Below are 17426 nucleotides of genomic sequence, written 5' to 3' on the forward strand. Positions count from 1 at the left end.
CGTCCCACCCCTGCCCACAAAAAAACAACTTGACTCCCCATAATTCCATTCTGCTGACAGTGTCAACACTCGGTTCCTCGACAAAGGCGTTTCCCACCGATCGCCGCCGATAACTCCATTTGGCCGGCACCACCGTCGTGTTCGACCAGCTGTTGTTTGTCAAATCGTCTGCAAATATTCTCCGTAGTTAACTACGACTGCCAGAAAAGTCGAATTGTGTGGGAGGCTGCCTTTTTTGCTTGAGCACTATAACTGTGACCAGGAATGTGGAAACTCGCTCGGTCACTTTACATTCTCAAAGTCCGTTTAGTTGCTCAACGTGAATAAAGTGTGTCGGTGAGTATGTGCATTATGAGGTCGCACTCATTGCACACAAAGTGCTTTCCACATATGAACCACAATACCTTCCCGATCTCGTCAAGCGGCACAAACCATCACGCAAACTCCGATCATCCTCACAGCGGCTTCTCGCTAGCCATCGAACAAATACGGCCACTGCATCGCGCGCTTTCAGATGCACTTCTTCAGGCCATCTGGAACCCTCTTACTTCTGATATTAGGAAGCCACTGGAGCTGTGCACTTTAAAATCATCTAGATTGAAACTCATTTCTTGAGAACTGCTTTTTTGTGGTTAGTTTGTTGTCCTTCCCCCGCACCTCCCATTAACATGGTTAGACATGCACAGTGAGAAAGAAGTTCAACATCCATCCATACATATTTATCCCTTTCTCAATCGACTACTGGATGTGGGCCTCCCCGTGGAAGTGTGGGCCGCAGGGGTTAATTGAACATTCTTTCACTCGGCAGGTTCGTGCGGGTTTGTAAAGGTGGGGGAGCATGAATGTGCAAGCATATAAAGTACACTGCGATGCCCTCTGCAATCCACCACATCACCCCGCAGCCCTACGACATCCTGTGGGTGCGTGGTCACTCATACCCAGGGGTTGGCAACCGAAATAACGGGCAATTTTTTTTCTCCCAAATTCGGGAGGAAAAAAACCCCCCTGCAATATTTCAAGAGCTGCCAATGCATGTGAACCCGAGATGGCCCTTAATAGAATCACGGAGCGGTCCTTCGAGTGCCCGCAGGTTGCCGACCCCTGCCCTGACCCAAGCGAGCACTATGCATGCTCAACTCGGCTTGGCTCATGAGATCAGGTGCATTCCGTACCATTTGGCCTCAGGACTCGCATGAAGCAGAATAAATTAATGGTTTGGGCAGTGAGCGACGCAGCCTGGAGCCGGAACCTGCCACGGCACGCACGGCGGTTCCTGCCAGCTCCTCGTCGCCGCCGTGCCGCACGCAGCCGAGTCACCGGGGGGACGGGCTTTGCCGCTTTTGTGCCGACACTTCTTTAAAATAAAAAAAAAACATTCGTTTTAGGGACTCGATAAAGTTCACAAAAAACTAAGTTTCCATTGATACTATTTATTAACAGCGTGGAACAATGCTTCCTCATGGAATGTGCTGTTTAGATACAAAGATGGGCGGGCCTCATTTACGAAAACTAAACGATTTTAGGTTTAATTTTCGATTTAAAGCTTTCGTGACTGCAATGATTCATCTTCTTTGGTTCTTTCGGTAAAGTCACGTAGAATGAGAATAAAATAATAAATTGATAAAATAAAATAACACAATAATATTCTCACGACGTTTCGGCCACAACACAAGCGGCCTTCATCAGGTGAAGGGAGCGAGACTGTCTGGTAGGACAGCGCTGGAGTGAGAGAGCCACGTTCAGATCACGGCTTTTTAAGCTGTGTGAGAGGAACAAAGAGCCTTGGCGAAGGAATTAGCATAAAAATTTAGCATTGAAATGGCTGAATGATTAGCTTGTGACTGGTCACAGAAATAGCTATGTTAAAAGTTAAAGCATACACATCCGCAGAGGCACCCATTGTTAAAAGGAATTAGCATAGAATTTAGCATTGAAATAGCTAAATTAAGGCATACACATCCGCAGAGGCACCCCTTGATAATGGGATTAGCATAGAATTTAGCATTGAAATGGCTGAGTGATTCGCTTGTAACTGCTACAGAAATAGTTACGTTGAAGTCAGAGCATACACATTCACCGAGGCACTTAGTACAAATCAAACAGGAGAATTTAGCATTGAAATAACTAGGCGAATTTAGCATTGAAATAACTGGGTGATTTGCTAGTGACTGGTCACAGAAATGACTACACATCTGAGCTATTCACAGTACTATATAGTGAACCAATAAAAACTAAAATATAAATTACCTTCATGTTATCAATAAACTCTATATTCTCCAATCAGCTAAGCTACCAACCATAAGTCGTTATATATCACAATGCTATATGGCGAAAAAATGGGTGGATTCTTACCCTCAAATTTCCGTACCACGGATAGCTACGGGCCCCGTTCAGACGGACGAGTTCGTCCATGGTCGGAACAGAGGAGGGGGAGAGAGACAGCTGCGAAGCCCTAGTATACTCCATGTTGTAAACCATACCATTAACCGTGGTGTGAGAGGTATTAAGAGGCAATGCTGGCGAAAGAGCTGCGGTCTGAAGGTCATCGTAAAATTACAATTAATTAAGAACAGAAATGATTTAACACATCTTTCCAGTGGTTACTAAGCCTGAATCCATCTTCTCGGTTGAAATTGTCTCTGTGCTTGTATATGTGAATGGCCTCATGAACGAATCTCTCATGGTAGCCAGTTGGTTTGCAAAGAACCTCCGTCTTGGAGAAGTCAATGTCATGTGAGCCCACTGAATTGTAACAGTGATCTGCCACGGCAGAGGAGTTCGTCTTACCGTGTTTCAAGTCTGCTTTATGTTCGCGGATGCGGTCCGAGATATGTCTTTTGGTTTCTCCAATGTAGCTACTACCACAGAGGCACTTTAGTTTGTAAACGCCCGGGTACTGTATGTCTGGAAGAGCATCTTTTACAGATGGAACTAAATCACGGATTTTGTGTACTGTGTTGAATCGGACCTGGATCTTGTGTTTATTCAGGATTTTGGAGATCTTTTTAGTGACCCCTGCAATGTAGGGTAAGGTGATGGTTTTGAGTGGCTCCACAAGAGGATCCTTCTTCATGACTGGAGTGATGGCTTTGCGGATTGTGTAGTCGGAGTAGCCATTAGCCCTGAGAGCCTGGTGTACGTGCTTGAGTTCACTGGTAATGTGTTCCTGGTCGGAAATACATTGGGCTCTATGGTATAGAGTCTTGATGAGGCAGTTCTTCTGGGATGGATGGTGGTGGGAATCCGGTTTCAAGTAAGCATCTGTATGGGTAGCTTTCCTGTAGACAGAGTGGCTCATTGAACCATCATGTCTCCTTTTAATTAAGACATCCAGAAAGGGTAGTTTGCCATCTTTTTCGACCTCCATGGTAAATCTGATGGCTGGGTGTATGGAATTGATGTGGTCGCGGAATTGGTCTAGAGCAGGCTGGCCATGTGGCCAGATGACAAAGGTGTCATCAACGTACCTCTTCCATAAGGTCGGGCGTAGAGTGGCAGTCTGGATGGCGTCAGTTTCAAATTTTTCCATGAATACGTTGGCTACAACCGGAGATAGGGGGGAGCCCATTGGGGTGCCCTCAGTTTGTTTGTAGAAAGTTCCATTCCAGGTGAAGTATGTGTTGGTTAAGCAATGTCTCACCAGGGGGGGTACATCAGTATGCAGTCCTTGATGAACCAGGTCTTCAATGATAGCGATGGTGTCAGGTACCGGGACTTTGGTGAACAAGGACACCACATCAAAACTGACAAGCAGGTCGTTTGGGGACAGGGAAATGTCTTTGATTGTCGATACCAGGTGAGTAGAATTTAGTACCGCAGAGGTGGTTTTTCCAGTGAAAGGTCGCAGTATATCAGCCAGAAAACGTGCCAGTTTGTAGGTGGGGGAGCTGATAGTAGAGACGATGGGACGAAGGGGTGTATCTTCTTTGTGTATCTTTGGAAGGCCATATAATCTTGGTGGTCTGGCAGCAGAGGGTTTCAACAAGAACTGTTTGTTCTCATCAATTAATGCTGTTGAATCAGAGATAATTTTGTTCGTTTTGGTGACCAGGCTGTTGGTGGGGTCTCTTTTTATTTTTGTATAGCTGCCATCGTTGAGTAGTTCTTGAATTTTGTTGTTATATTCTGTTTTGTCCATGATGACAGTGGCATTGCCTTTGTCGGCTGAGAGAACGACAATATCATCCCTCTTTTTTAATTGAGATAATTCAAAACGTTCGTCTTTGCTGATGTTGCTAGGTGGCAACTTAGCGTTTTTGAGGGTTGCAGCGATTTCAGATCTTGCTACGTCTGCAGAGATGTGACTCAAGCCCTTGAGTTAAACTTTGCTGTCACACCGAGACACTTACCGGTTAATGATATCATTGCCAATGTCGACGTTGCACTCAAGGGCTTGAGTCACATCTCTGCAGACGTAGCAAGATCTGAAATCGCTGCAACCCTCAAAAACGCTAAGTTGCCACCTAGCAACATCAGCAAAGACGAACGTTTTGAATTATCTCAATTAAAAAAGAGGGATGATATTGTCGTTCTCTCAGCCGACAAAGGCAATGCCACTGTCATCATGGACAAAACAGAATATAACAACAAAATTCAAGAACTACTCAACGATGGCAGCTATACAAAAATAAAAAGAGACCCCACCAACAGCCTGGTCACCAAAACGAACAAAATTATCTCTGATTCAACAGCATTAATTGATGAGAACAAACAGTTCTTGTTGAAACCCTCTGCTGCCAGACCACCAAGATTATATGGCCTTCCAAAGATACACAAAGAAGATACACCCCTTCGTCCCATCGTCTCTACTATCAGCTCCCCCACCTACAAACTGGCACGTTTTCTGGCTGATATACTGCGACCTTTCACTGGAAAAACCACCTCTGCGGTACTAAATTCTACTCACCTGGTATCGACAATCAAAGACATTTCCCTGTCCCCAAACGACCTGCTTGTCAGTTTTGATGTGGTGTCCTTGTTCACCAAAGTCCCGGTACCTGACACCATCGCTATCATTGAAGACCTGGTTCATCAAGGACTGCATACTGATGTACCCCCCCTGGTGAGACATTGCTTAACCAACACATACTTCACCTGGAATGGAACTTTCTACAAACAAACTGAGGGCACCCCAATGGGCTCCCCCCTATCTCCGGTTGTAGCCAACGTATTCATGGAAAAATTTGAAACTGACGCCATCCAGACTGCCACTCTACGCCCGACCTTATGGAAGAGGTACGTTGATGACACCTTTGTCATCTGGCCACATGGCCAGCCTGCTCTAGACCAATTCCGCGACCACATCAATTCCATACACCCAGCCATCAGATTTACCATGGAGGTCGAAAAAGATGGCAAACTACCCTTTCTGGATGTCTTAATTAAAAGGAGACATGATGGTTCAATGAGCCACTCTGTCTACAGGAAAGCTACCCATACAGATGCTTACTTGAAACCGGATTCCCACCACCATCCATCCCAGAAGAACTGCCTCATCAAGACTCTATACCATAGAGCCCAATGTATTTCCGACCAGGAACACATTACCAGTGAACTCAAGCACGTACACCAGGCTCTCAGGGCTAATGGCTACTCCGACTACACAATCCGCAAAGCCATCACTCCAGTCATGAAGAAGGATCCTCTTGTGGAGCCACTCAAAACCATCACCTTACCCTACATTGCAGGGGTCACTAAAAAGATCTCCAAAATCCTGAATAAACACAAGATCCAGGTCCGATTCAACACAGTACACAAAATCCGTGATTTAGTTCCATCTGTAAAAGATGCTCTTCCAGACATACAGTACCCGGGCGTTTACAAACTAAAGTGCCTCTGTGGTAGTAGCTACATTGGAGAAACCAAAAGACATATCTCGGACCGCATCCGCGAACATAAAGCAGACTTGAAACACGGTAAGACGAACTCCTCTGCCGTGGCAGATCACTGTTACAATTCAGTGGGCTCACATGACATTGACTTCTCCAAGACGGAGGTTCTTTGCAAACCAACTGGCTACCATGAGAGATTCGTTCATGAGGCCATTCACATATACAAGCACAGAGACAATTTCAACCGAGAAGATGGATTCAGGCTTAGTAACCACTGGAAAGATGTGTTAAATCATTTCTGTTCTTAATTAATTGTAATTTTACGATGACCTTCAGACCGCAGCTCTTTCGCCAGCATTGCCTCTTAATACCTCTCACACCACGGTTAATGGTATGGTTTACAACATGGAGTATACTAGGGCTTCGCAGCTGTCTCTCTCCCCCTCCTCTGTTCCGACCATGGACGAACTCGTCCGTCTGAACGGGGCCCGTAGCTATCCGTGGTACGGAAATTTGAGGGTAAGAATCCACCCATTTTTTCGCCATATAGCATTGTGATATATAACGACTTATGGTTGGTAGCTTAGCTGATTGGAGAATATAGAGTTTATTGATAACATGAAGGTAATTTATATTTTAGTTTTTATTGGTTCACTATATAGTACTGTGAATAGCTCAGATGTGTAGTCATTTCTGTGACCAGTCACTAGCAAATCACCCAGTTATTTCAATGCTAAATTCGCCTAGTTATTTCAATGCTAAATTCTCCTGTTTGATTTGTACTAAGTGCCTCGGTGAATGTGTATGCTCTGACTTCAACGTAACTATTTCTGTAGCAGTTACAAGCGAATCACTCAGCCATTTCAATGCTAAATTCTATGCTAATCCCATTATCAAGGGGTGCCTCTGCGGATGTGTATGCCTTAATTTAGCTATTTCAATGCTAAATTCTATGCTAATTCCTTTTAACAATGGGTGCCTCTGCGGATGTGTATGCTTTAACTTTTAACATAGCTATTTCTGTGACCAGTCACAAGCTAATCATTCAGCCATTTCAATGCTAAATTTTTATGCTAATTCCTTCGCCAAGGCTCTTTGTTCCTCTCACACAGCTTAAAAAGCCGTGATCTGAACGTGGCTCTCTCACTCCAGCGCTGTCCTACCAGACAGTCTCGCTCCCTTCACCTGATGAAGGCCGCTTGTGTTGTGGCCGAAACGTCGTGAGAATATTATTGTGTTATTTTATTTTATCAATTTATTATTTTATTCTCATTCTACGTGACTTTACCGAAAGAACCAAAGAAGATTTTAGGTTTACTAGGTAAAGCCCACTGAGCTATGTGGCTCTTTTTCAGAATGTGACCTGGCCACCAATGATAGCCCAACAAAGTGGCTTATCATCGTGTGGAAATATATAGCAGCCAAATACTCTAAACGCACGTTGCTAAATGTGGAGGGAAAAAACGGAGGACCTGGAGAAAAACCCACGTGACCACGGGGAGAACATGCAAACTCTAAATATACGGGCGTCAGGGTCGGGATCAAACCCACGTCCTCCTATATACCAGGCGAGGTAATTAACATCTCGCCACCGTGGTGCCCAGTAGAATATCGTGTACTGATGACAATCAGAATATTCGTTTTACATTACATACTGTGTATGGTTCTTCATGAGAGGCGTTAGGTTTGTAACGATGCACAATACCCCTCCACCCTCCTGCACCCCGCTAAATAAAATCTCACGAAATCAGGGTGACGATTTGACTCAAGAATCTATGCTTGCGTCGAGTATCCACGGGTCTCGTTTGTATTGTTTCTCGTTTGTTCTGTCGATTCATGCCATTTTGTCTTACTCCAATAGCCTACATTTGAGAGAATTATTTGCAGATAATTTATATACAATGGGGGGGGGGGACACACTGATTCTTACACGTTAATTTGATGCGTGTATTGTCCAACTTAAAGAATCGAACGTAAACAATGAATCGCTCCATTGTTACTCCCCTAATAAAGCGTCACCGAGAATCTTCCATTCGTAGTCTTACAAAGTTACACGCAGACTTCTGCGCGTGGCAGTGTTCTCTTGAAATATCAACGTGAATGTGGCGACAAAGGGTCACCTACCATGGCATACCCTCACACCAGCAACAACATCCACATCTGTATGGTACTCATAAGAAAAAAACTAAACAAAGATCGAACAACAACCGACGTGTTGTTTATTGCAACTATTGCAAGTGGAAGGGGATCGGGACGTGTTGTTTATTGCAACTATTGCAAGTGGAAGGGGATCGGTTGTGAAGCGGTTAGCACCACTGAGGTATGAACCCAGTGACTTCAATTCGTGGTCATGGGTAACATCAGGGGTGAAGTGACATCTGAACTGATAGTGGGAAACTATCCCTCCCAACGCTCCACCCCACCTTCAATAACTCACGCTCGCCTGCTTGGCGATGTATTGTTCAAATAACCCCCACGACTGACCCAGGTCACTATCACTTGGTTACACGAGATAAATCTGAAACTTGAACATGGCAGTGGATTTATAGAGGGCTGCAACTTACGCGAGCGGAATGTTTTGGTTAAAATCAAGTAGCCGTGGCAATATTAAAACAAGAACATTGTCGTCCAATCGTATTGGACAACAATCTGCATTATTGGTTTGCGGCAAACGCGAGCGGAATTCTTGTCGAGACACATAGTTATCACGCTTACATTTCTTTAAGCAACAATTTTGGTGCAAACCCTTTCCGCCGCTGCCGCGCGCATTCCACTTTTTTGGCGCAGGCGATCGCGCCACTCACCGGCGGCCTGTACGATCCTGAGGATGAGGCCGCCGATGTGCAGGTCCCCCTTGAGCCGCACCGTCACGGGGCGCTCCAGGTCCGTGATGTTCACCGACAGCTCCCAGCTGCCGTCCGCCAGGTGCCCGTCCGCCGTGCGGATCCCGTCTTCTCGGTGCTTCGCCATCGCCGACGCCGCTTTCTGCCAAGCCACGAAACGGGACGGCGGTGAGACCGCCAACCAAACCTCCACTCCGCTGACGGGGTGCGCCGCTAGATTTTTTCACAGACCGTTCGACTGGAGCGGAGGCACACGCCTGTTCCCGATTTTGGACACAGCCCTCAGGACGTTTGCACTTGGGAGGTTTTGAAGGGTGGTTAATCCAAATATGGCATGGGGAAAACGAATTGTCGGCCCACTCTTTGGAAGAGTGCACGACTCTAAAACTGTACAGCCCTTTCGTCAATCCACTGCTGCAAGAGGGCATCCCCACTCCGGTTGGGGGGTTATTTGACCATACTTCACCACGCTGGTCATTGCAGGTTGGTGAAGGTGGGGAATCAAGATGTTGGAGTATTGCTCGAGGCTAGCGTTTCACACACACTGAGAACGCGTGGGTGCGACATGTCCCTATTGGGGCAGATGAACTGCCCACTGAAGGCAATGAAAGTAAATTGCTCGACCGAAATCTTCGTGGCATCTGAGTGATCTTCGCTTGTCTACACGTGGGTTTTCTCCTGCTACTCCAGTTCCATTCCATACGGAAGTAAATCAAAAAGGAATTGCGCAAACATCCCATGTAGAGCCCTTGTGAAAATATTCTTGATACTTGTTATTGGACTAGTCCGGAACACGTGTGCTTTGTTCGGAAAGCACACGTGTTCCCAGTGGCCAGGAAACAACTGGCCAAAAAATATCACGACATCTCAGATACGTCATATTAGGACCGTTATATGAAGCGCTCATGTTTTATGACGTTAATATAGTCATCTTTGTTTTAGGTGCCAATATCGCTTTCAAAACAAAGTAGACATCAGTGCACATTACAAGCAAACGGGAACCGTACAGGGGCATAGAGCAACAGGAATACAAAAAAAGGAATGAAAAAAGAAACCCGTCACGACCTCATCGGCGAACACTGACTTACGCGCATTAACGTCATCGGAGGTTCAAGTTCTTCGAGTGAATGCCACCATCTACATCCCATTAGACTAGGCAGTCCGGACGGTTAATTGTACAATTGATGACGCTACTTCACATGAAGCACTCGCGTGCCAACAAATGAGGGCAGTCAGCGAAACAAAGCAAACACTGCCGTCCATGCAAACCACTTCAGGGGATGGAATTTCATCAACTCATTGCTGGGACGATGCTGGGAAGTCACAACAAGGCCAAGGGATGAACTGAACCATCAATAAATGTAGCTCGTCTCTATGGGCAATGTTACTGGCGCATAACAACCAGTGACACTTCATCAAGCAGTCATCACAGCTCACGAGTAGACATGCAAAGGTTGGGGCCAACAACGTTGGCATGTGTCCCATGTTTACTGGGCCCCTCTTGTCGTGCTGCATGTACAACCAATGATTCTGTAAGCGTTTCTAAAAAATACCGTGTCAGCTCTTAAAATGCTGTTTCTATTGTTCCATACCGTTTCAGCGAGTTCTCCAAAAAGCCGCAAGATTCGTTGACTAGGAGATGACGAATGTGATCGATTCCAAAATGTGTTTTAGAAATAACCACACGTCCTCATTTAATCTAGTTTACGTGTTTGGATTTGACTCTTGTCAGAATGCTAACGTTTTTTTTTTACGGCGCTTAACACGTAGGCTTTCCCAACCAATATTACTACTATGAGCCAAGAGTGTCTGTGTGTCCCGCACGTGACGTCACTCCACATGCCACACCCCCATCATTAATATTCGTGAGCGGGTGGATTTTTACACTCACGCAGAAGGTCGAGTGGAATTTTTTTCGCAAATTCGCTTTAAGTTTGACGTTTCTTTATTGAAATTGGATTTGGTGTCTTTATTTATTTCTTCAGCACTTGAGATAAAAGGTAAGTCTAATTTATGCTTCTACATTATAGTAAAATAGACATTTCTCGGTGATTTTCCAGATATTGTATCGATTTCCAATTAATTTCAACCCCAGCGACCGAAAGCAGAAGAGAATAAAGTATCAGAGCAGTGAATTTGAACAAGTTGAAGGTCAGTTATATATACAGTGCTACAGTGACATGAAGTGAGGTATTTTATGACGTAGTTTTGTGCAAGATTCACTGCCATGAATACAGTGCTACAGTGAACTGCAGTGAAGTGTTTGATGACATACAGTGAGGGAAAAAAAGTATTTGATCCCTTGCTAATTTTGTACGTTTGCCCACTGACAAAGAAATGATCAGTCTATAATTTTAATGGTAGATTTATTTGAACAGTGAGAGACAGAATAACAACAAAAAAAATCCAGAAAAACGCACGAAAAATGTTATAAATTGATTTGCATTTTAATGAGGGAAATAAGTATTTGACCCCCTCTCAATCAGAAAGAGTTCTGGCTCCCAGGTGTCTTCTATACATGTAACGAGCTGAGATTAGGAGCACACTCGTAAAGGGAGTGCTCCTAATCTCAGCTTGTTACCTGTATAAAAGGCACCTGTCCACAGAAGCAATAAATCAATCAGATTCCAAACTCTCCACCATGGCCAAGACCAAAGAGCTCTCCAAGGATGTCAGGGACAAGATTGTAGACCTACACAAGGCTGGAATGGGCTACAAGACTATTGCCAAGCAGCTTGGTGAGAAGGTGACAACAGTTGGTGTGATTATTCGCAAATGGAAGAAACACAAAAGAACTGTCAATCTCCCTCGGCCTGGGGCTCCATGCAAGATCTCACCTCGTGGAGTTGCAATGATCATGAGAACGGTGAAGAATCAGCCCAGAACTACACGGGAGGATCTTGTCAATGATCTCAAGGCAGCTGGGACCATAGTCACCAAGAAAACAACTGGTAACGCACTACGCCGTGAAGGACTGAAATCCTGCAGCGCCCGCAAGGCCCCCCCTGCTCAAGAAAGCACATATACATGCCCGTCTGAAGTTTGCCAATGAACATCTGAATGATTCAGAGGACAACTGGGTGAAAGTGTTGTGGTCAGATGAGACCATAATGGAGCTCTTTGGCATCAACTCAACTCGCCGTGTTTGGAGGAGGAGGAATGCTGCCTATGACCCCAAGAACACCATCCCCACCGTCAAACATGGAGGTGGAAACATTATGCTTTGGAGGTGGCAACATTATGCTTTGGGGGTGTTTTTCTGCTAAGGGGACAGGACAACTTCACCGCATCAAAGGGACGATGGACGGGGCCATGTACCGTCAAATCTTGGGTGAAAACCTCCTTCCCTCAGCCAGGGCATTGAAAATGGGTCGTGGATGGGTATTCCAGCATGACAATGACCCAAAACACACGGCCAAGGCAACAAAGGAGTGGCTCAAGAAGAAGCACATTAAGGTCCTGGAGTGGCCTAACCAGTCTCCAGACCTTAATCCCATTGAAAATCGTTGGAGGGAGCTGAAGGTTCGAGTTGCCAAACGTCAGCCTCGAAACCTTAATGACTTGGAGAAGATCTGCAAAGAGGAGTGGGACAAAATCCCTCCTGAGATGTGTGCAAACCTGGTGGCCAACTACAAAAAACGTCTGACCTCTGTGATTGCCAACAAGGGATTTGCCACCAAGTACTAAGTCATGTTTTGCAGAGGGGTTAAATACTTATTTCCCTCATTAAAATGCAAATCAATTTATAACATTTTTGACATGCGTTTTTCTGGATTTTCTTGTTGTTATTCTGTCTCTCACTGTTCAAATAAACCTACCATAAAAATTATAGACTGATCATTTATTTGTCAGTGGGCAAACGTACAAAATCAACAGGGGAACAAATACTTTTTCCCCTCACTGTACTTTTGTGCAAGATTCACTACCATTAAATTTACACAAGATACAATAATACTCTGCTCAATGTTTTCGTAAATATTACAGCTTCCGTCCTAGGACGGGCAAAGCAGCTAGTTATTCATAATAAAGGGTTTTTGGGTTAGATCAACAAAACGCGTCAATTAGTTACTACTTCTGCCCCTTACTGGCTGTGTCGGCTGGTGCAGGGTTATGACACATTTATATTTAGACGGTCCAACCCAGAAACCTTTAATATGAAAAATGGCACTGCGTTAATGTGGTTACGTGGAACGTGAATTAATGACATTTGGTGCACACTATTCTTGTTTTTGTTGTTATCAGCTGTCCTCACTTCCCACCAAGGCGGTGTCAATCTCCGGCGTGGTCTCGCCTGCTCACGAACGAATTAAATGAAAGTGAAACTCAATGAGCGGTCCAAATTTGTTGACCGTGTCGTTTGCCACTCAATAACTACAGCAAGAGAGGCATTTAACAACACAAGTGGGCAATCTGATTGTCCTCGAGCGAACTTGTTGGGGAAAGTTAGTAACCACGCCCGGCCGCCTTTGTATCTCCAATTCTTATGTTTGTACAAATACCAATTTAATACCGAGTCGACCGAGGGGGTGCCCCAAACCGGTTCAGATATCACCGCTGAACACACAAATCCACGCGCGCACACACATTTGAAGAAATAAATGTACGTGCTTCTCTGTGATGGTGCGTAGCTTCACGAAGGTAGCGCGAGAGACATCTTAAAACAAGGCTGAGAGAAGCACACGGTTAACGTTACACAACATTCCTCAGGGCCACCAAACAGACAGCATTCCTCCTGAAGACGAGACACACGCAGACGTAGCCGCCAGCCAGCGCAGCAGCCCTTTGGAAGCCCCGCCGCTTGCCAGCAAAACGCAACGTCTACGTCGCCTGCAAGGGCTTACCTTCTTATCTGCCCGTTGCTTCCCGAATTGACTTCGTTGCAAGGTGATAACTTTGTCTGTCGCCTTCCACCACCAACAACAACAACCACCACCGCCAAGCAGCAGCAGCAGCAGCACCGACAGTAACTTTTCTCTGTTGACAGCCTGAATGAACCTCCCGCTACTCCCTCTCTCTCTCGGGGAGAGGAGAGACAAATTAACGGATGTGTGTGTGTGTGTGTTTAGTATGGCGCAACAAAACAAGGGTGTTACTTTTTTCTTTTAACAAAACGGTGGGGGGTGTGACACGGAAGGAGGCTTGGCGAGAGACCTGTGGCGAACGGAGACTGCGGCTCGGCACCGCTTGCCCCACGCCCAAAACCGAGCACCACCACCACAACCAACATCACCACAACCATCACACCCACCACCATCAGCATCATCATCATCATTGCCCCACCTCCTCCCGCCGCTCACCACAAACACAAAGATCCCCCACCCATCACCCCGGTACCGTCAAGCCTTGAACAGACAACTAACACGTGGCATGCTTTCACGACCAATATCGTCCATAATAGAGGTGGTCATTTTTGGTGGGGTTAGATAGCGTAAAGATATAATAAATGTGTCGTTAAAACCCGCCACCACCCGACACAGCCAACTAGTAAGGGTTGTCACGTAAACAGAACGTGGCCAATTCGTCACTAGTACAGCAACACCGGTGAGTTGGAGAGCCAAGCCACAACATTTACAATCTGAGTACGACGTTTCGCCAGTAATTACAACTAGCTTCATCAGGCGACAGCCAGATCTGGCTGTATTGCACTAGTGACGAATTGGCACGTTCTGTTTACGTGACAACCCTTACTAGTTGGCTGTGTCGGGTGGTGGCGGGTTTTAACGACACATTTATTATATATTTACGCGATCTAACCCCCCTCTATTATGAACTTTAACAAACTGTTGGGGGAGAGCAAGTGGTGTTAGCGAGCAAGCAGCGCCTATGAAGGCCGGCACGCATACCCGTCAAGTAGCCGTCACAGCCACGCGGTTTGGCCCCGTGTTGGGGGAATTTGAGATTTCAGGTCCATCCGGCGTACGGGGCCTTTCCCCCTCCTCCATCCCTTCCATTCTTCACACAGCGCGGTTGAAGTTTGGTCAAACGACAACGATTCCCTTCCCACCACCCCCCCCCCTCCATGGCCGGGCACGGCTGGGTCTTCATCCAGCAGTTGATTGACGCATGGGCTGACGACTGTAATAATAATAATTCTACTTAGCTGTCAACCCATACGGTTTACGTCGTATTCTAGATTTAAAGCTTTCGTGACCGCTAGGATCCATACTCTTTGGTTCTATTGGGTAAAGTCACGTAGGTGAAAATAAAATAACAAAAAAACTACAAAAAATCACGACGTTTCGGCCACAACACAAGCGGCCTTCATCAGGTGAAGGGACGAGACGTCGTATTCTTCTTGTACAGGGGAATTGAGTAAAAAATCTAAATGTGTGTCTTCATTGTTTGTGTTTCTCTCTTGCTGACGGTACTTTGTAGGACGAACGTTGATATTTATAAGGGGCACGGGGTGACCAATACGGTCTGAATTGGTCTGTAATAAGCTAGGGCACTGATAAGAAGTTGACGGGTATGGGAACGGTCCACGGAGGGGTGGGTGGCCAGCAACCACGCCCGGCCGCCTTTGTCTCTCCGCAGTGGCGATGTTCACTGCACACGGCACCGGGTACTCATTTGAGGCTGAGTCGACCCAGGGGGAGGCCCATGACCGGTTCGGATAATCGTCACCGGTGTTGGTGGCTGTGAGCGGTGATCGAACTCGGCTGGCTTTGTTCGAGGCTACACGACCGCTCATCACCACCACCACCGGATTATAAGACGCACCCCCTCCAAACGTGTGCCTGGTTTTAAATCAACTCAGAGTCCACCACCGTCATCACACCCGGCGAATTCGATGATTTCCGTATTTTCTGGATTACAAGACTCACCGGATTATAAGACGCACCCCCTCCAAACGTGTGCCTGGTTTTAAATCAACTCAGAGTCCACCACCGTCATCACACCCGGCGAATTCGATGATTTCCGTATTTTCTGGATTATAAGACGCACCGGATTATAAGACGCACCCCCTCCAAACGCGTCTGTCGATAGTCCTCGAAATACGGTCTCTCGCACTTACCGGATTGTACAATGCACGCCCCAGCTTTGGATAAAATGCGTCCCCTAGTCGGTCATTGTTGCACGTTTGCATTCAGTAATCGATCGTTTTCAAAGTTGTTGTCGGTACCCGAGTGAATGTAGCGACCACAAGTGGATGCAGGGATAGTCACGTCAATCAATTACAAACAGTATATGTAGTCAATGTAGATGTTACTACCTGTACTACCGTTTTGTCAATTCACTGCTGGATGACGGCCTACTCGACGCCGGGCAGGTCGTGGGGTTCGGAGTTATTTAACCATACTTCACCACGCTGGTCAGTGCGGGTTGGACTGAAGGAGGGGAGCATAGACGCGCAGTGCAATGAACTTTGCTACACTGCCCTCTGCTGTCTATAACGTATGATCGCAGCACCGTAGAACAACAACCTTGCTACCCATCCGATGTTTTTTTTTTACCAGGTAAGGCCCACACAAGCACTTGACAGGCTCAACTTTGATTAGATTCACACCTAACGAGATCGGGCACACCCCGGATGCTTCTGATTAAAAAAAAAACACATTCTTAAGAGAAGAGAGTTAATCTCAGTCGTCAGCAATGACTACATATCGACTAACATCATGATGGGTCCTCAATAACGAATATTTCAGCTCTGGGCCTCTGGGAACATTACATCTGGGTGTGATTTCTGGTCATCAAATATGGGTAACGGTCCACGGAGGGGTGGGTGGCCAGCAACCACGCCCGGCCGCCTTTGTCTCTTCGCAGTGCCTATTGTGAGAATGTTTCACTGCCTAGTATGGACAAGGTGCATCCCAGATGAAGTTCTGTCGTGTCATCTTCCAGAGGCTGTTCTCGACCGTGGGCTGTTGCACTCTTTTTTTTGCGGAGAGTTCTGAAAGGAAATTTCTTCATCAAATAAAATCATAGCACAATAGGCACACTTTCTATGGCAATGAGATCATTATAGCCCTTTGATGTCTGCCACGAGGCTATCAGCTACATTCATACAGGGCTCCTGAACCGTGGCGCCTGAATCACTCACGGGATTTCTCGTTGGATTTTTGTTGGAAATGTTTGCAGCTTTAGTTAAAACTGTTTTGTAACACGGAGCATCAGTCACGATGTATCTACTGCTGGATGAACATTTCGCCAAGGATTGCAATCTCTCACCTATCTCTAATACACTTCAGCCGATTGCTTGTATTATCTATATACAGCGCCTCACACGCAGTTCATATGGAGGCGCTCCAGGCGATGTGGTGACCACGCTTCTGCGCTCTTGCACAAGAGCGTGGTCACCACATCTACGCCTCTAAAAAGGAACGAAACAGTTGGACTTCTCCGCAAATCTGGCTGTCGCCTGATGAAGCTAGTTGTAATTACTGGCGAAACGTCGTACTCGGATTGTAAATGTTGTGGCTTGGCTCTCCAACACACCGGTGTTGCTGTACTAGTGACGAATTGGCCACGTTCTGTCTACGTGACAACCCTTACTAGTTGGCTGTGTCGGGTGGTGGCGGGTTATAACGACACAACATTTATATATTTACGCGATCTAACCCCAAAAACCTCTTATGGATATTGGTCGCAAAAGCCTCCTACGTGTTAAACTCCACTTCTCTTTTAAATGTCTAACTTCTTATTCTCCAATCCATGTTTATCTTCCAGTCTTTTCTCTCACTTTTCAGAATGTTCTTTTTTATATTTAAAAAGTGAAAAGCAACATACCAAAGTTCCTAAAAAATATAATAAT

At 45.9% G+C, this 17426-nt stretch overlaps 1 protein-coding gene across 1 annotated transcript in view; it reads right to left on the reverse strand.

The window, feature by feature from the left end:
• LOC116939537 (fermitin family homolog 2-like) overlaps positions 1-13863 on the reverse strand; it is a 37013-nt gene extending 23150 nt beyond the window's left edge. Inside the window, exons 1-2 of the mRNA XM_032948053.2 lie at positions 13516-13863; positions 8636-8816 (exon numbers count right to left, since the gene is read on the reverse strand). Of these exons, the coding sequence (XP_032803944.1) occupies positions 8636-8801 (166 nt within the window). The 5' untranslated portion in view covers positions 8802-8816; positions 13516-13863. The remainder of the gene's footprint in view (positions 1-8635; positions 8817-13515) is intronic.
• Positions 13864-17426: the final 3563 nt, after the last annotated feature.

Source organism: Petromyzon marinus, chromosome 6 (assembly GCF_048934315.1).
Source record: "Petromyzon marinus isolate PM22_M1 ecotype Great Lakes invasive population chromosome 6, UKy_Petmar_22M1.pri1.0, whole genome shotgun sequence".
Lineage (NCBI taxonomy): Eukaryota > Metazoa > Chordata > Hyperoartia > Petromyzontiformes > Petromyzontidae > Petromyzon > Petromyzon marinus.